Here is a 23,011-nt window from a genome sequence, read left to right on the forward strand (position 1 = left end):
AAAAAAAAAAAAAAAAAAAAAAAAAAAAAAAAAAAAGAATAAAGACCACCTAAAACAGAAAAACCCTTTCAAGGGCTCTTCAGTTCACTCCCAATTTTGTAACTGATCAGTTTGTTCCAGTCAATTTTGCTGCGGGTCACAGGAAGTTGTCGTCTGAGAGCTTTAAAGGTGGTGTCAGACATAGTTTGGTAGTTTTCAGATATGGCTTTCTGCAAAACAGGAGGAAAGAAAAACACTGATTAATATTACAACAAAAAATAATAATAATAATAATAAAATAGAAATTTTTTTTAAAAGTGTCACCAAGACTGGTGTACATCACAGGTTTTTGATTAAAAAAAAAATAAAATAAGAAACCATCATGTTAACTGAATCAATGATAAATGAATAACAATGTATGGGGAAAAATAGGTTTTGTTCTGAGACCCGAAGTTGTACTAAGTACTGTGGATGATTACTGAGGTATACTTTTGCACTTCAAGCAGAATCTTTTGATTATCAACCTGCATTATTGCTGATCAATTTGTGATAAGTATAATACAGTTCACAACTAGTGTTCCATGTTATTCCAGATCAGTGATAAACGAGGATAGATCTTATTTCTTTATTGCCCACAAGGGGCTAAACATAGAGGGAACAAACAAAGGGATTAAATCGATTCCATCGACCCCAGTGCATAACTGCTACTTAATTTATCGACCCCGAAAGGATGAAAGGCAAAGTCGACCTCGACGGAATTTTAACTCAGAATATAACGGCAGACGAAATACCGCTAAGCATTTCGCCTGGCATGCTAACATTTCTGCCAGCTCGCTGCTTTATGAGGATAGATCTATTAACCCTTTAGCATTTAATCCAGCCACATCCAGCCCAAATATTCTACTTGTATTGTGTTAAAACTGACCAGATCCAACCTTTCACACTTAACCTACAATGTCATTCTAAAAATATATAAACACACCATTGAAATCTTGAAGCTACAAGATAATGCATAATTAATTCAAAACAATGTGAATAAATAAGCAATACAATTGACAGAGATCTGAATGCTAATGGGTTAAACAACATCACCAGAAACAGCAGTTACAACAATGTAAACAATAACTGCTAGAGTAACAGTAACTGTAGTCGTACATAATGACCAATACTGACCAATTACAACAGGAGGGTAAACAATAACCAGCTGTAACAGGTGGTCAAGACACCCTGACTATCTTGTGGATGAAGACTGACTAACTGCATCATAATACAGAAGTGTTCAAAGTAGGATTCAATATATTGGTCATTATAATCCCAGAGCTTGGCTACAAGAACATCATTATAAGAGGCAATAATAACAGCAGCAGTAATAATAATTCCTTATATAAGTAAAAGGCTGCAAATTTTTACAAAGGGCATATAGACCTTAATACCTATCAGGTACCTTAAAATAAACCCTGACACAATGAAATGTAACCAGAGTAGGATTTGAACACAAGATGCAACTATATCCTTGCCACGCCATCTTTTGATTCTTCAAAGTGTGATGGTTATATGACATTTTCTCATTTCTTTACACAGTTTTTTTTCCATTTTTATGTAACTCTGCAATATCTTTTGAGCTGTGGTGATTGGATAGTAGAAGGCAGAAAGGGCAATGTTCCATAGTATGGTCCATCATTAGTAGCCTTTATCATCTTGACTTAACTAACCAATTCCTGTCTGGTATCAGTAGGAGCAAATACCAACAAGGAGATGGCAGTTGTCTGTGCTGATAGATCACTGGTTACATGAGACCTAACAACACATGTTCAACGCTGGATCGAGTTTCTTTCCTGGGATGATCTCTCCCAGACAGGACATGCAAACTCCAATTCTACAGTGGACATCCATAATGACACTAGTAATAACATCAACTACTACTTCAAAAGTATAAATACAAATGTAACAACACAGTACAATAAATAATAATTTCATATTTTGACACAAGGCCAGCAAGTTTGGAGGAGGAGTTAAGTCAGTTTACATAAACCCAAATGTTCAACTGGTACTTGCTTTATCAACTTCAGTGGAATTTTGAACTCAGAATATAAATATGGACGAAATCCCACTAAGCATTTTATCCTTCATGCTAACGAATCTGCCAGCTCATTGCCTTACTATAATAATATAGGTTTCAAATTTTGGCACTAATCCAGCAAGAATTTTTGAGGAAGCGTTAAATTGATTATATCGACCCCCAGTGTTTAACTGGTACTTATTTTATCAACCCCGAAAGGATCAAAAGCAAAGTCGACCTCAGCAAAATTTTGAACTCAGAATGTAAATACAGATGAAGTGCCACTAAGCTTCATGCTAATGATTCTGCTAGCTCACCACCTTACTCAGTATGATAATATTAAAAAGCAACATTGCGCACACATGCAGGTGTGTATGAAACTTACTTGATACTCATTCTCTGCCTCTGAAACCAGTTGTGTAAATTCCTTGGCCAATGCTTCTTCTTTCTGAAATAGAAAAAATAATATTTCTTTCAAAACCTAATAGTTGTATTTCATTATCATCATCATCATCGTTTAACGTCCGCTTTCCATGCTGGCATGGGTTGGACGATTTGACTGAGGACTGGTGAAACCGGATGGCAACACCAGGCTCCAATCTGATCTGGCAGAGTTTCTACAGCTGGATGCCCTTCCTAACGCCAACCACTCAAATTTGCTGCTTTAATATTTCATTAACCCTTTAGTATTTAAACCAGCCACAACTGGCCCCAATATTCTATGTCATCATTATCATCATCATCATCATCATCCTCGTTTAACGTCCACTTTCCGTGCTGGAATGTGTTGAATAGTTTGACATGGAACTGGCTAGCAGGGAGCTGTCCAGACTCCAATTGCTTGTGGCATGGTTTCTATAGTTGAGTGCCCTTCCTAACACCAACCACTTAACAGTGTGCTGGGTGCTAAAACTGACCAGATTCAACCTCTCACACCTCCCCTACAATGTCATTCTAAAAATATACAATCACATCATCAAAATCTTGAAGCTACAAGACAATGCAGAATTAATTCCAAAGAATGTGAATAAATAAGCAATATATTTCATTAAGAAACCTGAATGCAAATGGGCTGAACAAAATTAAATTATTTGGAGCACCTACAGCAAGAATACTAAATGTATGGATACACATTTAGTATTCATAGAGGCACAGAAGTGGCTGCATACTTCAGAAGTTTGCTTCCCAACTACATGGTTTCAAGTTCAGTCCCACTCTGTGGCACCTTGGGCAAGTGTCTTCTACTATAGTCTTAAATCTACTCAACAGACATTGGTGATCAGTGGCTTCAACATAAGAGCAAAATAGACCCAAAATAATCTGGAGAAGAAAGGTACAGAACATGAAAGATCCACCAATCATATGTAACCTATATATGATGGGGTGCTGAAAAGTTCCTGGCTTTGAGTAAAAGAAAATACAGGAGGGTCAGTCAATCATGATTTTATTAAACATATTCCCCTCTCAGATGCACACTTATTGCAGTGATCCTTCAGTTTTTCTAAGCCTTGCAAAAGAACTTGGAAGGTTGGGCCTCCAACCAGACCTTTCATGATACCCTTAGAGCCAGGAACTTTTCAACACCCCTCATAGAACCTTTATAAATAGGGTTAATTTAACTTTCTCTTTAGATTGATAAAAATGATGATCAACCTTAATCGATTTTCAAATCTTATTTTAAATTCTCATCAGAGGCATCTGCATCAATTTGATCAACAACAGAAGGCAAGGGCATCTAATCAGTTGTACATGTGGATGTACAAATTAAGTGTGAATGAACAACAAAGAACAAATGAGTTGAAAGAAAAACTGGGAGTATAAAGAACCAGATTCCATAGTGTGACTGGGTGGAGACTGCACTGACAGTCTCTTCTTAGTAATGCATACAAGTGCCAAGAGATTAAAGTGAAAGGGACCTGCAGAAGAGAAAAACTGAGGTATATATGGGAAGTGGTGGTGCAGGTGAATCTCAGAATGCAGGACATTACAAAGAAACTTAAAACAAAGAACTACAACAAATGGTAAGACATAGAATTGGAGAGAAGCCCTTTCAAATCCATAGAAATGTAAAGAAGCAGAGAGAAATTGTGACAAAAACAAACGAAAAAATATGTAACAAAAAAATATATACTTACGGTAACATTTAAAGTTAAGTTAACATCTTTGGAGCTAACAAGCTGTACATTACCATCTTCATAATAGTGGACCTGATAAAATTAAAAAAAAAAAAGAAATATTAAATAACTGCAAGTTGACAAAATCTTATATAAGTCATCACCAAAATCTTATGTAAGTTAACTGCCACAGTCCAGTAGCAGGTGAACTGTGATGTTATTTAGTGTTGAGAAGTTGAAAAAAAGAAAACTGGGGGGGGGGGGAGAACTAACGTAAATTATCAACAAGCCAACAAAGGTATCCCTCGATCAGTGGTTCTCAACTGGTGCCCATATAACCCTTGAGGTCTCATAAGATTTTGTTGTTAAAGCTTATGAGCAATGAACTAGTTACACTAAGTATTTTAACAAATTAGATCCCAGAGGCACATCCATTGATGATGGTAGCTTCTGTCACATTAGGTGGTAATGTCTTCACAATCAACCTTGTCCCATTGCATAATGTAGGAGGATCTAAACTTCTTAGAAGCATTACTGGGACTCCTACCTTCATAAAAAAATTATGTGGAGGAGTTCCAGGTAGCTCAAGAAAATTAAGGAACTCTGTTGGGTAATGGACAGCTTGATTTTCATCAAAGACTGAATCAACTGATTTGTTCTTATTAATGACTGTTGGAATATTATTCATTAATTCATGGTTAATCTTTGCTACTTTCTCATTTTTTAGAGCAAGAAATGCCCTTTCACACAACCATTTATGTGAATTATAATTATTACTAAAGTCTGGAAATATCCTGTCCTTCAAATCAGCTGGGGAATTCACCGTGACAGCAATATGAGCCAAACTGATAACATCATTCCCATCAAATGGTACTTTTCCATTTCCTAATTGGAGGAGCCAGGTTGGAAACTGTTTTGCACATTAGTCTCCATGTAATAAAGCTTGCACATTAGTATTGAAAGAGAATTTTAGTACTTTATTCCATAGGTGTGAAGACAATGCATGCTTTTATTTCATCAGATCTTGTTCGTCTCGGAATGACTGGTAATGTCTGTCACAAGTCTCCTGATAAAACTAATGTAACTCCTCCCACAGATTTGTTGTTGCCTCTGATGTCCTGTAAGGTCTTACCAAGAGCTTCCATTGCACCTCTATGTGACATGGTGCAATCATCCCAAATGATAATGATGCATTGGCACAACACTTTTGGTGAATCTGAATCTTTGCTTATGTTACAAATTAGACTGTCATTTGTGACCAGGTTTAGTGGTAATTTAAAAGCAGAATGAGCTGTTTGTCCGCCTCGGAGAATGGTGGCAGCAAAGCCAGACAATGGTATGGCAACTGCAATTCTTTTTTGTTATCTTCCCTTGGAGAGAAGCAATGTTACAAATGTTTTACCTGTGCCACCAGGAGCATCAAGAAAGAAAATTCCTCTGCTTTTTTCTGGTGATTGTGGAATGCTGCATGCACACACACACACACACACACATATATACATACAGTATCAAACATCAGATGAAATGGACGCATGTGTGTGTGTGTGAGAGAGAGAGAGAGAGAGCGAGAGAGAGAAAGAGAGAGCGATTGAGTGAAGGGGTGTGTTGTCATGTATAAGTACATACATAAATATGCATACATCTTTCTTGTATGTGTTTGTGTGTGAAAGAGAGAGTGCCACTTAGACATCACTTTCCCTCACACACACACACACACACACACACACACACACACACACAGAGAAAAAAGATGTATGCATGACAACACACTCGTTCACACACATAAATGTATACAAACGTACATACAAAAACGCATGTGCGACTGACTACAAATACATAGCTGAACATGGTGTGCAAAACGAAAATAAATTTTTTAATTTTTATGGAAATTAATGAAGTGTGCGAGTTCGGAATGAAATCAGAGAAAGAGAGAGAGAGAGAAGACATTGCAAAACAATGAGATAAACATGGAATGAAAAAGTTGAATAAATGAAAGCATGTTAAAAACTATCTTGCTCTGAATATTTAAACTTGTGAACTTCGTAAATATTTCTTTCAGTAATTTATGTTGTTCACAAATAGTGAACATTAAAATAGTGAGTGAGAGACTTCGCTGCTTTTACATCAATGCCAGAAGTTGACATTGAGAAACCTTTTCAAAAAAGTGAATCATGAATATAAAGCAATATTTTTTTATTTATAATAAAAAAAATTAAACGAAGACCCAATTATGTGTCTGAGGTCAAATTATTCATCACAAGTATGGAATTGAAGCCATTTTCATGTGAAAAGTGAATACACACACATCTCTATTTTATATATTAGATTAGATATAAGGAACTGTATAAAAAAAGGTGTTAAAATATTTTGTGTTGTAGAAATCTCACCAATTTATTGCACAGATTTTAACAACAAACTTTTATATGGACTCCAACTGAGAATTAAGGTTTTTAGACTCATAGATTAACAATGAGCAGACTTATCACAGATACTATTACTAATATATGCACTTTGACTCTTGATGAATATCACAAATTGTATCCCCACATCAACTTATTATCTGATGTCATAAGTTATAAACTATTTAGTTATGTAATAATGATTTCAAAAGTGAAAAATGAGAAACTGCTGTTCATTAACATCATTAATGTCCCCAGCATAGCCCCGCCAACCTCCACTACTACAATTCTTTATTAATCTGAGTTCTGCTAATTTTAAGAAAAAAGGTCTAGGCGCAAGGAGTGGCTGTGTGGTAAGTAGCTTGCTTACCAACCACATGGTTCCGGGTTCAGTCCCACTGTGTGGCACCTTGGGCAAGTGTCTTCTACTATGGCCTCGGGCCAACCAAAGCCTTGTGAGTGGATTTGTTAGATGGAAACTGAAAGAAGCCTGTCGTATATATGTATATGAATATATATATGTGTGTGTGTGTGTGTGTGTGTGTTTGTCCCCCCAACATCGCTTGACAACCGATGCTGGTGTGTTTACGCCTCCATAACTTAGCGGTTCGGCAAAAGTAACCGATAGAATAAGTACTAGGTTTCCAAAGAATAAGTCCTGGGGTCGATTTGCTCGACTAAAGGCGGTGCTCCAGCATGGCCGCAGTCAAATGACTGAAACAAGTAAAAGAGTAAAGAGTAAGAAGTATAACTACTTATATACAGGATACGACACAACCTCCCCAATCCGTCATTTTTGTTAAACATTTCAACAGTTATCACAGAGTGTACGCAGTCCAATTCACGATGTGTGGGGGGAAAAAAGCAGTAAAACATTATCTACATGAATACATTGTTACCACCTGTCTATGTCCACTAGCGCCACACCAATGACGAATTTTTTTCTGCCGCACGTTGTATATGCAAGCGCATTTTGTTCTTTTTATTATAACAAGTCGTCTTTGATTACCTCCCTTTAAACACTTGCTAAAGCAAGAATTACCTCCCTGTTCAACATCCAAAAATTCATAGTTGTTGCTTGCTTACCTGCACTTTGAGAAGACCTATCAAGTCAACTTTACCGCCATTCTCATTAAAGGTGACAGTCCACTGAGAGCGCCAGCGCCCATTCCTATAAAACATTAGAAATACAGATATTAATTACATTAGCATACGAATCGAAATACAAAGTAAACTATAAATTTGTTCAATATATATAGGCGTAGGAGTGGCTGTGTGGTAAGTAGCTTGCTAACGAACCACATGGTTCCGGGTTCAGTCCCACTGAGTGGCATCTTGGGCAAGCGTCTTCTGCTATAGCCTCGGGCCGATCAAAGCCTTGTGAGTGGATTTGGTAGACAGAAACTGAAAGAAACCCGTCGAATATATGTATATATATGTATGTGTTTGTGTGTCTGTGTTTGTCCCCCAAAGCGATGCTGGTGTGTTTACGTCCCTGTAACTTAGCAGTTCAGCCTAAGAGACCGATAGAATAAGTACTAGGCTTCCAAAGAATAAGTCCTGGGGTCGATTTGCTCGACTAAAGGCGGTGCTCCAGCATGGTCACAGTCAAAGAGTAAAGAGTAAAAGCATATAATATGAAATAATATTTAGAATACTATGAATTTTAAGAGCAAAGAAATACCAAATTCCTCCCTGATTAGTTACTGACCCTTTACAAAGGTTGAATAAAAGCTAGTGGAGCACTGTTCTTATATGAGACAGAACCACACTTATCTACACTATCATCAGTCAGTTTTACTCACCAGCACACTACACCACTGGTTCATTGCAATGTGATTCTAATAATGCAATGCAAAGAAACCTCTCCATCCAGCTCAGCCTACTTTTTACATTACTCACACTGTATCATTTATCAGACCCTGCAAGCTAAACATACATCAACCAATTTTTTCCAACTCAAACCACAAATCTAAGCAATTCTGTTATTGCCCATTGGCTTTTCCTACATGCTCAAATCAATCTCATTTAGCCTGGAAGAGCTTTCATAATTTATGGGCACTGTCTCTCCTATCTTTTAAAAACATGTGTATGCTTAAAAACTATTACTAGCTTATAGGCACAAGTGTGACTTTGTGGTTCAGAAGTCAGCTTCCCAATCATTTGCTTTGTGAAAAGCTGATAAAACCAAAATTAATAACATGTAAATACTGTGTTTAAAAACGTGTGTCTGAGTTCAAGTACTCATGTCTAGAGATCGCATGATGGTTGTAAATGAGTAGCACTGACATACAAGCAAGGTTGTTTGTTTTCAGTTTTCTGTGAAAAACATTATCTGGTCATGGGGAAATATAACCTTGCTGGGAAACAGGCAAAGGTTGGAGACAGGAAGAGTATCTGGCCATAGAAAATATACAATAAACTCTGTCCATCCCATGCAAGCATGGAAAATTAACATTAGAATAATGATTAGTTGCCAACTCAAAAAGCATTCATCAGGACTTAAAAATCCAGTATGATTTTTCAACTTTTGTCAGATTTCTTTTAAAATAAGGCCTTCTTGATCTTGTTGCAGACTGCAGAAATTGGGCTGACAATTTTGTAAATTATACACGGATATCATACCAATACATGATGTGGATATACAATTTATTAACTGAATTACTGATACTTTGCACTAGGTATTTTTTGAGTTGAGCACATTGAAAGTACTTTAACCCATTTTATACCAATCAACCAGAGACTGCTTCTGGTTTTTTGGTACAAAAAACCCCCCACCTATTTTAAAGTGTTTATATTTAATTTAAAACTCAATCCTAGCTTAATGAAATAGCTAAAAAAATTAATGTGGGTGTGGTTCAGAAGTTCATTTTGCAACCATGCAGTTTTAAATTCAATCCCAATGCAAGGCGTATTGTGTAAGCAAGCATTTTCTGATAGCCTTCGGTTAGATAATGCATGAGAGAAATTGGATAAACAAAAATTATACAGAAGCCTATCATGTGTGTGTGTGTGTGTGTGTGTGTGTGTGAGAGAGAGAGAGAGAGGCTTCTGTATAATTACCATTTAACAAATTATACACAGTCACAGGCATGGCTGTGTGATTAAGAAGCTTCCTTCCTAACCATGTCTTGGGTTTAGTCCCACTGCATGGTGCTTTGAGCAAATATCTTCTACTAAAACCTTGAAGCAGCTAAAGTCTTGTGAGTGAATTTGGTAGACAGAAACTGAAAGCCATCACGTGTGTGTGTGTGTGTGTGTGTGTGTGTGTGTGTGTGTGTGTGTGTGTGTGTGTGTGTGTGTGTGTGTGTGTGTGTGTGTGATGGCTATAAGCAAGCATCACTGCCACTATACAAGTGATGTTATTTGTTTCTAGTCTTCTATGAAAAAAACATGCCTGGAGACAGGACAGGAAGGACATCCACTCATAGAAAATGCACCTCAACAAACTCTGCCTGACCTGTGCAAGCATGGAATAGTGATGATAACGATGAGTGTGAGTGTGTGTGTGACTGTGTTTATATTCATTTGTTTATGTCCAGTAACTTAGTGGATCAACAAATATATCGATAAAGTACTAGACTTGGAAATAACTTAAGAATAATATGATCACCTGTTGAAGGTAGTGTAGTCCAACATGGTTGCAATCCAATGATTGAAACCAATAAAGAAGGGATTTCACTAAGTCTGATTCTTTTTAGTGTATTTCATTGGGAAATATCACAAAAGACTCCACACATACACACACACACATATAAGTGGGAATGGATTTGTTCAGTGAGCAACAAATTTACTGTTCAGATTGTGGCTTTTATTAGGAATAACCACATTAAGCTCACATTGTTACGTGACCCCAATGGATTCCTTTTCGTCTGAGAAGTGTTATAACAAAATATAAAGAGCACACCAATAATGAAATAAAGGAAAAAAAAAGCATAGGCATGAACTTGATACTCTGTTATTACATTTGTTTCAGTATTCAACAATTAATGATATCACATAAGTTGTATCTAATGGATTGCATTTCAAGTGTGGCATCGTTAATTACCAAATACTGAAACAGATGCTATAAGGAATACATGTTCATTCTCTCACTATATATATATATATATATATATATATATATATATATATATATATATATATATATGAGCTAAAAGGTATTAGTGCTACTCATCTGTGCTTGAACAGAGAGCCTTTAAACAAGTTACAATGACTGCTATTTCTAAATGAAGCCAAACCAATATTTAATGCAAGACAAACTGTCTGAAAATGTAGGACCTTCCAACAGGATGTTTAAAAATAAGAAAGAAGGTTTATTCAGTAAATAAAGTGAATAAACATTACTAATTACTGATTAAACAATTATAATCACCATCCTCACTAACATTGTTATTGTTATTATTATTATTATTATTATTATTATTATTATTATTATTATATCTAGTTGTGTCCATTGCATTCTAAGACCAAATCCAACCATGGCTGATTTTATCATTATCGTTGTGAAATAAGTACCAGTCAAGTACTACAATCAATAATCAACTAACACTTACCCAAATTTAGTGGCTACATTAGAAGCTATTATTATAATTATTATTAAGGTGACAGCAAGCAGGCGGAATCAAATTGTTACTGTGCCGGAACAAAATGCTCAAATGGCATTCCTAGCAGCTCTTTATTATATTCTGAGTTGAAATTCCACCAAAGTCAACTTTGTTTCTCATCCTTTCAGTGAAAATAAAACAAAGTACCAGTTGATCACAGCAGCTGATGTACTTGACTAGACCACCCCTCCCTTCCCACTAAATTTCAAATTTTGTGCCTATAATGGATAGAATCCTCAACATCATCATCATCATTCAGTTGTTTTATTTTTGTGTACTTTCACTGCAATGCCCAGCGTAGCTCTGTGTGCTTTGGGTATGTGCTGTGGTTTATTTTGAACTGTTACTTTTTCTATATTGAAAGTGCTCAACATAAGATGTATGTGATGCCTAGCAGTGCTATTTTCTGTATATTATACATATTTCTAAGTCCCGAGATTTTGGTAACGTATTTGTCAATTTTTTCATTATACCTAAAGCACCTATTATGGAGACTATTCTCAGGTCTTACATTCAGGTTATTTCTGTTTATCATAATTTCATTGCTGACAGGGGATTGACAGAATTGTTAGAGTATCAGACACATGCTTTTTCATGTTTCTTCAGCCATTTTATATTCTGAGTTCAAATCCTGCTGAGATCAACTCTGCCTTTGATGGGCTAATAAATTACAGTACCAGTCAAATACTGGGCTTATAGTACTAACTCCTCCCCCATAAAACTGCTGACCTTGTACCACAATCAGAAATTATCATTATTATTATTAGCAGAATCATCAGTACGCCAGGCAAAAAACACTTAGTGGCATTTCATCTGTCTTTATATTCTGAGTTCAAATTCTGCCGAGGTCAACTTTGTTTTCATCCTTTCAGGGTCAATAAAATAAGTACCAGTTGAGCACTGGGGGTTGATGTAATCAACTAAACCTCTCCCCCAAAACTGCTGGCTTTGTGCCAAAATTTGAAACCATTATTAGCAGTAGTAGCAGCAGTCAACCATGTGGTTTCAGGTTCAACCCCACTGTGTGGTACCTTGGGCAAGTGACTTTTATAGCCCCAGGCCAGCCAAAGCCTTGTGAATGGATTTGATAGACAGAAACTGAAAGAAGCCCAATGTGTGTGTGTGTGTGTGTGTGTGTGTACTCTGGTCTTGATATCATAGGACAGTTGTGAACAAGCATCACTGTTGCATAAGTGATGTTTGTTTCTATTCTTCAATGAAAAATATGCCAGGCTATGGGGAAATATTACCTTGCTTGGTAACATGAAAATTGGCAAACGGAAGGGAATGCAGCTCAGTAAATTCTGTCTGTTTCATGTAAGCATGGAACAGTGGACATTAAAGTGATGATTGTTAAAGTGGAATTGCAGAAATAGCAGCATGATTAAGTCCTAAGAGTATTTGGATCCATTCCATTATGTTCTAAGTTGGAATCTTGGTAACGTCAACGCTCCATCTATTTGGCCCTCAATAACAGCAATGACTTCTATGAGCCAATGCAAGAATATGTGAATGGTTACTTTAACTGACAGAAATAGTAACCAAGTTTCACTCTAGGTCTGCACAATGGCAAATGATTTGAGATTAAATAACAGTTTCTCACATAAGCTGAAGGTCACAAATTTGGAAGTGTGTGTGTGGAGTTTACTCCAGTATATTACTGGTATTTGTTTTATCTGCCCTGAAAGGAATTTAAACTATAGTGCCGTACCTAAAAAATGCAGTGCATTTTGCTCAATGCTCTACTAATTTTGCCATCCACCATACTAGTAAGTACACATTAGCATTCAGATTACTGTCACGTGTAATGCTTATTATTCTTTTATTTCTTTCAGTCATTCGACTGTGGCCATGCTGGGGCACCACCTTGAAGGGTTTTAGTCGAAGAAATCTATAGAAGACACTTGCTCAAGATGCCATGCTGTGGGACTGACCAAGAATCATGTGGTTGGGAAGCAAGCTTATTTCTTTATTGCCCACAAGGAGCTAAACATAGAGGGGACAAACAAGGACAGACAAAGGGATTAAGTCGATTACATCGACCCCAGTTTGTAACTGGTACTTAATTTATTGATCCCGAAAGGATGAAAGGCAAAGCCGACTTCGGCAGAATTTGAACTCAGAACATAACAGCAGACGAACTACCGCTAAGCATTTCGCCCAGCGTGCTAATGTTTCTGCCAGCTCGCCGCCTTACACAACCATGCCTGCACCTAAAAGTTCACATTGTTTCATAGATCTGATATTTCAGTTATGTGATAGCTTATTTTTAAAGTGACATTGTAAAGATAGATGCAAGAGGCGAAATCTGATTGTTTTGAACACAAAACACAATACTTGGGCTTGATATGGCCAGGTTCACAATATCACAGAATCAACCAGACCATCAGATGCTGTTATTCACCGATGATCCAATGAGCTTCTAGCTTTGCCTTGATCATGCAATTCTTTTCCATCTTGACCCAAATCATGTTTGACCAAATCATCCTCCCATTGTCATGGAGACCTTCCAAGTGGCCATTTTCGATCTCTTGGACACCACTCAGCCAGTATAAACGTTAAAATGTTAAAAAAATTAAAATGAAAGAAAAAAGAAAAAAAAAAACTAAAGCCTTGTGAGTGAATTTGGTAGACGGAAACTGAAAGAAGCCCGTTGTATATATGTAATATATATATATATATATATATATATATATGTATGTGTGTTTGTCCCCCCCACCATCGCTTGACATCCGATGGTGGTGTGTTTATGTCCCCGTAACTTAGTGGTTCGGCAAAAGAGACCGATAGAATAAGTACCAGGCTTCCAAATAATAAGTCCTGGGGTCGATTTGCTTGACTAAAGGCGGTGCTCCAGCATGGCCGCAGTCAAATGACTGAAACAAGTAAAAGAGTAAAAGAGTAAATAAAAACTTACCAAAAGTTCTTGGGTTGGAATTGATGGCTTTCCACACAAGCAATGATGGTGATATTGCCATCAGTGTGGCTACCATAGACAGAAGTGACGCCATATTTGTAGTGGTTATGTACATAGGGAGTAAATGAAGATTCTATAGCAGAACGCCACGGTTCAGCTACCTTATCAATTTCAGCAGGTTGGAAGTCACTGGCTTCTTTCCGCAAATGGTCATATCTGATAGCAAACACAAATGAAAATAAATTTCATTTAAAAAAAAAAAATGGAATCAAATTTTCACAGCTCAAAAATAAAGAAAAATAGTAAAACAAGCTGAAACAAAAAGTGTTAATTTATAAATTTTCATTTTAATACATAAGGTGTAAGCGTGATTGTATGGTTGAAAAATTTGTTTCCGACCATGTGGACAGGTGTCTTTTATTAAAGCCCAGGCACAGCCAAAGCCAGGTGAATGGATTTGGTAGATTGAAACTGAAAGAAGCCCATTGTGTGTGTTTGCATGTACACTTGTCTTGAATCGATGTAATGGTTGTAGACGAACATCACCATCAAATAAGCAATGTAGTCTAGTTTCTAGTCTTCCAAAAAAACAAAACATATCAGGCCCAAAGAGTAAATATATTCTTATTTGGAAACAAGTGACAAGAAGAGCATCTGGCTACAGAAAAAAAAAACGTATCTCAATAAATTTCTTCAAACCCATTCATGAGAAGAAAAGTGCACATTAAATGGTGATGCTGACAATGAATACAGAGAACTCACAAACTGTGGATGGAGACAATTTCAACCTTGATATTTGATAATCATTACACTATATCAACATTAGAATGAGATTATCTGAAGGCAGCAATAGAAGAAAGATCAGATTTTGTTTGTAGAGAATGTGAGTCCTCTATATGCATCATCATCACCACTTAATGTTTTCTTTTCCATACTTGCGTGTGTCATGCAGAATTTGTTGAGGCAGATTTTTTTTTACAACTGAATGTTCTTCCTGTCACCACCCAAGCAGTTTCCAAGCAACATAACATTTCACCATGAACAACAAGAAACAAACAAACATCATCTGTATGATGGTGATGCTCATTTACAACCATCACAAGACATAGGTAAATACACACAACTACATACACACAAGCTTCTTTCAGTTTCTGCCAACCAAATCCACTCACAAAGCTTTGGTTGGCCCATACTATAGATGAGGGCACACTTGCCCAAGTTGCTATGCAACCCAAGACCACACAGTTGTGAAGCAAGCTTCTTAACCACATAGCTACTGATGAGAATTTTGTATTATTAATTTCTATTATCAAAAAAATACTGAATGCTAAACTCAGAAAAATGACAGGGTAAAACTTCAGGTTTGAATCCAATAGATAAATTCTACTACACATGTGTGATGTGCATATAAAGGATCTTCAGACATTAGGCATCACTGAGAAAATGACAAAGGACTGGGAGATGTACCGTTCTTGATAAGATATGTCAAGCTAAGTAAAATCACTATCTTCCACACATACAGTCTTGTTCTTTCAGGTGCCAGTGCTACTTAAAAAGCACCCATGTCAGTGACATATAAAAAGCAGCCAGCACACTTAAGTGGTTGGCGGTTAAGAAGGGCAGCCAGCCATAGAAACCATGCCACGACTGACGGTTGGAGTCCAGACAGCACCCTGCTAGCCAGCTCCATGTCAAACTGTCCAACCCATGCTAGCATGGAGACCAGATGTTAAGTGGTGGTGATTATCACACACACACTGAATGCACCTTTTCTCTTATTTCTACACAAAAATCGTGAAGGCGCAATGGGCCAGTGGTTAAGGCAGCGAACTCGCAGTCATAGGATCGCGGTTTCGATTCCCAGACCGGGCATTGTGAGTGTTTATTGAGCGAAAACACCTAAAGCTCTACGAGGCTCTGGCAGGGGATGGTGGCGAACCCCGCTGTACTCTTTCACCACAACTTTCTCTCACTCTTACTCTGTTTCTCTTGTGCCTGTAATTCAAAGGGCTAGCCTTGTCACACTGTGTCACGCTGAATATCCCCGAGAACTACGTTAAGGGTACATGTGTCTGTGGAGTGCTCAGCCACTTGCATGTTAATTTCACGAGCAGTCTGTTCCGTTGATCGGATCAACTGGAACCCTCGACTTCGTAAGCATCGGAGTGCCAACAACAACAACACAAAAATCATATATTTTTGAAGTCCTGAAAACCATAAGATGTACACTTACTTAAAGGTGGTCTTTGTTCGAGGATCCAAAAATCTTCCTGCACCCAAGTCACCATATTCAGTAATCAAAACCTAAATAAAAAGAGAAAAAAAATTTCATTTGCAAAAGTAGAAAAAGAAGAAAAAAAAAAAAAGTCAGTATATTCAATAGAGACTTGGTATGTAGCAAAAGTCTACTCAAATATGAACCCCCATTACCATTGTTTTAATGCCTACATTTCCTTGCTTGCGGGAGTTAGACAGAATTGACGGAAGTAGATTTTCTATGACCAGTTGCCTTTCTTGTTGCCAAAGCAGGGTAACATTCCCTCATGCCTGGGCATATTTTCATAGAATACTGGAAATGATTGACATTGCATGTATATCGGTGACACTTATTTACAACTGTCATGTGATGGCAAGAGAAGAAGACAAACATACACACATAAACATACACTTCATCTTTATGGTTCTGAAGAAGCTGTAGGATGTTGCACATATACTGAACTGTAAGCTAATGATGTTGATTACATTATTCTTGTACACTTGTCATTCATTAATTTATAATATGACAGAGAGAAAATGGAATTCACAAGACAATTTATTTAGAACCACTACAATCATTTTGACCTGTCATGCACAGGTGAGATGCTGAACAAACAGTTGTGATACACTCTAAGACAAGATGCATTTTCTCAGGTGACTTTTCAAAAAGTATCTCGTTTTTATGTCATTTTGCTTAATTCTGTAAAAATTGATTTTGGTAATTGTAATGTACTATGCATCTCCATAAGGAACTAAGAGATGATGAAGAAGAATTCTCATGCATGCAATAACATTATACAAGGAAAAAGAATGAGGAATCAAAAATTCATATATATATATATATATATATATATATATAATAGGCTCCTTTCAGTTTCTATCTAGCAGATCCACTCACAAGGCTTCGGTCAGCCCAAGGTGCCATGTGATGGGACTGAACCCAAAACTATGTGATTGGGAAGCAGACTTCTTAACCACACAGCCACACCTATGTCTATAACCAAATAAAATTAAATGGTAAATAAATATTTTAAAAAAGAAACGAAAACAATATATATACGAAGCAACACTTGTATTAAAATCCTATTCCTGAAGTCACAACAGCCCTCTCCCATTAAATTCTTGTTGCTCCAAAAGAGTCATTTAAAAGTTTAACCTTTCTCAATTCTGAAGAAATTTAAACAAATAATAATAATAATAATGATTTAGCAGTGAAGACTGATATGTGCATTGCAAAAGATACCAAAGCCAGCTGAAAATACCAAGAGATAAAAATTTACAAATATTTATTTTAACTTGGAACAGTTATCTATTATTAGTTTTTCTTTTATCTTTTTTTAAATTTATCTTTCTTTAGATTTGAGAAAGGTTAATGTTTCAAATATCAGTTAGATACAAAGTACTGAATTAGCCATACCATGAGAGGAGAGTTTAACCCTTTTGTTGCCATATTTCTTTGAAAATAATGAAAAATTTATCAAAAATAACTTTGCCCTTATTAAGCTAAGTGGTTAAATGAACATGAAATTTTGATGGAAAGAATTTAAATTATTTTAAAACGGAGTTTATATCATGGAACCAAAGTCAGTCTTGGACAGCTTGGTGATGATGATGATGATGATGTCCTCTCCTGTCGTAATTGACAGAGGGGTGTTGCACAACTCTTTACTGAACAACAAGTACAGACGACTTGTTTATACTATGGTTAGTTTATACTGATTGGATGTTTGAGCGGTACATTAGCTCACTCACTCCATCAAATCAACATTGGCTATACAAGTGCATAATGTGCCACACACCAGATGTCGAAGTGATAGCAGAGCAATATGAATCAAAATGTTTGGTTTTGTTCAAGAGCACAATGCACCACTCGGGCCAGGAATTAAAACCGTTTTCATTTCTACTTCTTTTTTTTTTTTACCATTGCAAGTGCAACGCTCTAACTATTAAGCCACTGGAGGGTTGGTATCAAAAAAGTTAATGGATTGATTGAATTCCAGAGTCCACTGACAATTACAATATCTGAGACAGAAACTAATAACTCACTTGTTCTTCACTGCCTTCTATCCGGCAAGGAGTGAACTGGTCTTTGTTGTATTTAGCAAACGCCCTGAAATTAAGAGAGAGAGAGTGAGAGATTAAACAAAGTGGTAATAACATTAATACAAATCACAGTGCTACAAGAAAATGGAGTTGGGGTTGAGTGCTGACTCTAGGGATCTCTGTGCTTTGGAAGGAATAACAAGTGAGCTTAACAACACTAGTAGAAGTAGCAGTGACAATGATAATCCTATTTTTTACTGGTTTCTTTCATTGAACTGCAGCCACACTGAGCTCCATTAAAGGGCTCAGTCAAACAAATCAACCACTGGTACTTATCCAATTAGTCTCTTTCACTGAACAGCTAAGTTACAGGAACATAAACAAACCAACACCAGCTGTCAAGAGGTGGGGAGGGGGAACACACACACATATAAATACACACATCAGAATTTCAATCTACCAAAGTCATTCACAAAGCATATGTCCCTAAAGCCATAGTAGGTGTTACACAGTGGAACTGAACCCAAAGCTACATGGTTGCAAAGTGAGCTTCTTAATCACATAGCCATTCCTACTTTTTTATCCTTACTCAGGAAGAGAGGCAGCATCTCTAAGATTGGCAGGAAGGAGAACAATATCTGCAAACTGGGGGCGTGGCCAAACCACTTGCAAATGATCAGTATTAAAAACACTAAAGATGGTGTGAAATCATGTGACAGATTAACTATCACTTAAGCAGACCATGTCAGGATTTGAACTCAGAATGCAAAGAATCAGAACAAATATCACAAAACATTCTTCACCCCTTCCAATCCACTATCCTGAATGGGTAGGCAAGCTGACTTGGGCAGGTTTTAAACTCAAGCACATACAGTTGGAACAAACAAAATGCTGTTAACCAATGTTTTAACAATTTGCTGCCTAACAGGGAACACAGGAATCATCTATAAACGGAACAATTCAACAAAAAACAAAATGGAAATAGTGGGATAAGAAAACAACATTAAAGAAAAAAAACTTAATGGTCATTTGTCGGTCGTGCTGCTTTCACAGATTCCCATAACTCTACATTGCCATCCAATTCCATTTGCATGAATTTGAATCGGGAGCTTGAGTCATAATAAATCTTTCATTTGCTGATTACACAACCAAGGACACCACCCCTATGGATGCATTGTAGTTACTTTCTAGATAGAGCTTGATCCTGACTGTTGATCTTCTAAGATTCCTCCGTTCAGCATCAATGTGAGAAGCACTGGTGGCTCAGTTGAGCTCTTCCGCTACCTCTTCACAATCCACCATGCGGCAACCCCATGACTTTGCCATATCCCTGGCAGGGTGGCTGAACAGGTGTTATATCTTGCCAAAGGTCAACCCGTAACTATGCTGGACACAGCTGTCACTCTGAGGTATTTTCAATATTGGAACCACTCCATATATCACACAACAGTGAACTTAATGCTCCTTGTCTAACTGACATCTGTGGTCCTGCTCTTTGTCCGATTAACATCTGATAAAATCCCATACAAAAATCCATATGCACCATGTACTGTTATTTTTCTTCATCAGTTCTGGCATTTGGTCCCTACAGACTGAAAGTCTCTATCATTTGCAGATGTTCACCACATTGGCCAACTATAGTTACAACACTTTTAATTATGCTATGTGAAATTGTTATCATCAGTAATACCCACCATCTCTGCAGGTTTTTAATATAAACATGCTTTCTGCACATCTTCATGTGTACTGCTATTGGTAGCACTATCTACACTTGGGCTTGTAGAGGAAACATGGTAGGTAACTAAGGATGTAACTGCAGGTTACCAATGTAGACCCCCAACCCCATTGATCAGGACTCACCATCATTGCCGATTTAACAATCTGGTGTTTGCAATTGAAGCAGTATTAAATTAAAATAGTCACCTATGTATCATAATGTATATACACAGTTGACAGGCAAGTTACTGCAGTTTATATCAGAGATAAAATATTTTATGGATATACTGTGTTTAAAAACAATATATACAAGGTTGGGCTGAAAGGTTCATAGGCTTACTATGAAGGAGTGATGCTAGAGCTGTGAAGTTTTGAATGCATTCATTTCAACTGCATTGTTTCTTTCCAAGTCAGCTGACATCTAATGGTTCAAAAGACTTCAAGAGTAACTAAGCAACAACAGCTGATATGACATCATAATCACTGCAATACTGGTTTCCAGCTGAGTGTTTTTTTCAAGTTAGGAAACAGATGAAAGTCAGACCATGCCAAATCAGGAGAATGGGGAAGGTGCTAAAGCCTCAGTCATGCACAGCAGCCACTGAAACCAAAGATGTGTGCTGGAACATTATCCAGATGAAACAAGACTGCTTTTATCAATCTTCCTGGGTGTTTGGTCTTGGTAGCTTTTTGAAACTGCCTCAGCAAGTTGGCATAGTACTTTCCATCGATGGAGTGGTCCTTTTGAAGAGAGTCAATAAACACAATGCCTTTTACATCTCAAAACATGCAGGCCATCACCTTCCTTGCAGATGAAAAAACCTTGACCTACTTTGGAGCAGATGAGGAGAGATGTTACCATTGCATGGACTGTGTCTCTGTCTCTAGCTCAAAGTGATGAAGCCAAGACTCATCCTGGCTTAGGAAATGTTCAAGGAAACCAGCTGGATCTGCCTGAAACAATGTCAGACTTTCTTCTGATGTGATCTGCTTGGTGCGCTTTTGATCAAATGTCAGAAGACACGGGACTCACTGAGGTCTGGACATCCTGCAACTACCAACACATATTTGTCACTGTTCAGCCCCACAATCAAGTCTTAATCAAGCAGATCTAATCTTAACCATACTGTCAACATCATTTAATGTCCACATTCCATGCTGGCATGAGTTGGATGGTTTGATTGGATCTGAAGGGTCGAAGGACTGCATCAGGCTCCGCTATCTATTTTGGAATGGTTTCTATGGCTGACTGCACTTCCTAATGCCAACCACTGTACAATGTGTACAGAGTGCTTTCTTTAAAGTGCCAGCACCAGTGAGGTTACCATGCAGCTTGCAAAACTACAAATTCTAAAACAGTTGGCTTTATGCAAAGAGATGAGACAAAGTATGACAGACACGACCAGAGCAGAAAAGGTTTCTGGGCCACATGGTTACTCATATTTTAGAAGAGAAGGTGAGGAAGTGATCAAAGTATCCTTCCTTCCTTTTAAAATGGTAGAGTCATATGAGGGAGATTTAGCTGCTATTTCAAATAGGCTGAGTGAATACATACAAGCTTCCCTTAATGGCTTCAGCTGGTGTGCAGCCAACACACAAAAAAAAGCTGAGTTTACTTCAGTGCTACTTTGACAAGACATAGGAAATCTCCCCATACCATCCCCACCACTAATTAAGCAGATACAACAAAGGACTAGAGGCTTCCAACACATCTACTGAACAGTGTGAACTAAATCTTGGTAAACGGTGATATTTTAGCCACTACTAGACAGGAACCAATACTCGGATGTCAGCAAAATGGGAGACTACAAAATTTGACCTTTATCATTTAGGTGAGAGAGAAAGAAATATAAAAGCTAGCAGACATGTAGATTAAATGAATAACTAATAGCGAAACATAAACAGGCACACTGTACATAGAACTACTCTAAAGTACACCACTGTATTCCTCCATTATCATACACTGCAGTCTGATGTCACATGTAGTGTAGAGGATAGTAATTGATTCCTCTTTCATCTCAGACAGAGAGATGACATGATTTCACCTAAGGTAGTAGGTGTTTGAATGGGAGTTATAGCAGAGTGGGAGGAGGAAAAGATGCTCTGAGAGAAAGAATGGGCATTTGTCTGTAATAACTTACCCAGAAGCTCCTGTCCGAAGTAACTGGTCCTCATTCAGTAATATACGAACGTCTGTAGGTATAAAAAAAGAGATTCATAGCAATAGAGAGAGAGAGAGAGAGAGAGATATAAAAGGGTAAAAGAAAAAGTTAAAAGAGGAATGGAAAGGAAATGAAAAAGAGAGAGAGAGAGAGAGAGAGGGGGAGAGAGAGAGTGAGAGAGAGAGAAAGAGAGAGCATTTAATAACAGCCAATATACATAAGAGAAATAATGATTCAGCTTTGAACTGTCTTACCTCTTTTCTCGTACATATACCAATGTCAATAGTTGTTTGATAGTAACTATCACAAAGTCAACATTTAAACGGTGACCACTTCCTTTTGTCTTGTTTTTTTTTTATGTAGGGCATCTTGTACTAACAATTCAAAGTTTGAACAGCTAAACAAGGCCTTTTGCTAGTTTAACAAGGATACATACATACCTACCTACATATATACATATATATATATATATGCATGTATGTATGCATGCAGTGGTGGAGTAGTTACTACTAATGAGCTTTAATTTTAAACCAAACTAGTCTAGTATGGTGATCTCGCTCACTGTGGAGCAGTTATCTCTCCTGGCACAGACGTGCTTCTTGCGGCTAAGGATTTTTAACTTATTTCTAGCAATGTAGGCGCTACCCTGCACCGTCAGTCACAATTAGTGACAATTGAATTTTTCTTTTTGGTTTTATATTATGTATAGCTGCCTTCATTATTCTATATATATATATATATATATATATATATATATAT

At 37.2% G+C, this 23,011-nt stretch overlaps 1 protein-coding gene across 1 annotated transcript in view; it reads right to left on the reverse strand.

Annotated features, from left to right (window-relative positions):
* Positions 1-12: 12 nt before the first annotated feature.
* The window catches only part of LOC106875702 (F-actin-capping protein subunit alpha-2), a 55,186-nt gene continuing 32,187 nt past the window's right edge, over positions 13-23,011 (reverse strand). Inside the window, exons 4-11 of the mRNA XM_014923948.2 lie at positions 22,232-22,283; positions 18,378-18,441; positions 16,309-16,379; positions 14,076-14,291; positions 7,638-7,722; positions 4,174-4,245; positions 2,424-2,486; positions 13-209 (exon numbers count right to left, since the gene is read on the reverse strand). Coding sequence (XP_014779434.1) covers positions 69-209; positions 2,424-2,486; positions 4,174-4,245; positions 7,638-7,722; positions 14,076-14,291; positions 16,309-16,379; positions 18,378-18,441; positions 22,232-22,283 — 764 coding nt within the window. The 3' untranslated portion in view covers positions 13-68. The remainder of the gene's footprint in view (positions 210-2,423; positions 2,487-4,173; positions 4,246-7,637; positions 7,723-14,075; positions 14,292-16,308; positions 16,380-18,377; positions 18,442-22,231; positions 22,284-23,011) is intronic.

Source organism: Octopus bimaculoides, chromosome 5 (assembly GCF_001194135.2).
Source record: "Octopus bimaculoides isolate UCB-OBI-ISO-001 chromosome 5, ASM119413v2, whole genome shotgun sequence".
Taxonomy (NCBI): Eukaryota; Metazoa; Mollusca; class Cephalopoda; order Octopoda; family Octopodidae; genus Octopus; species Octopus bimaculoides.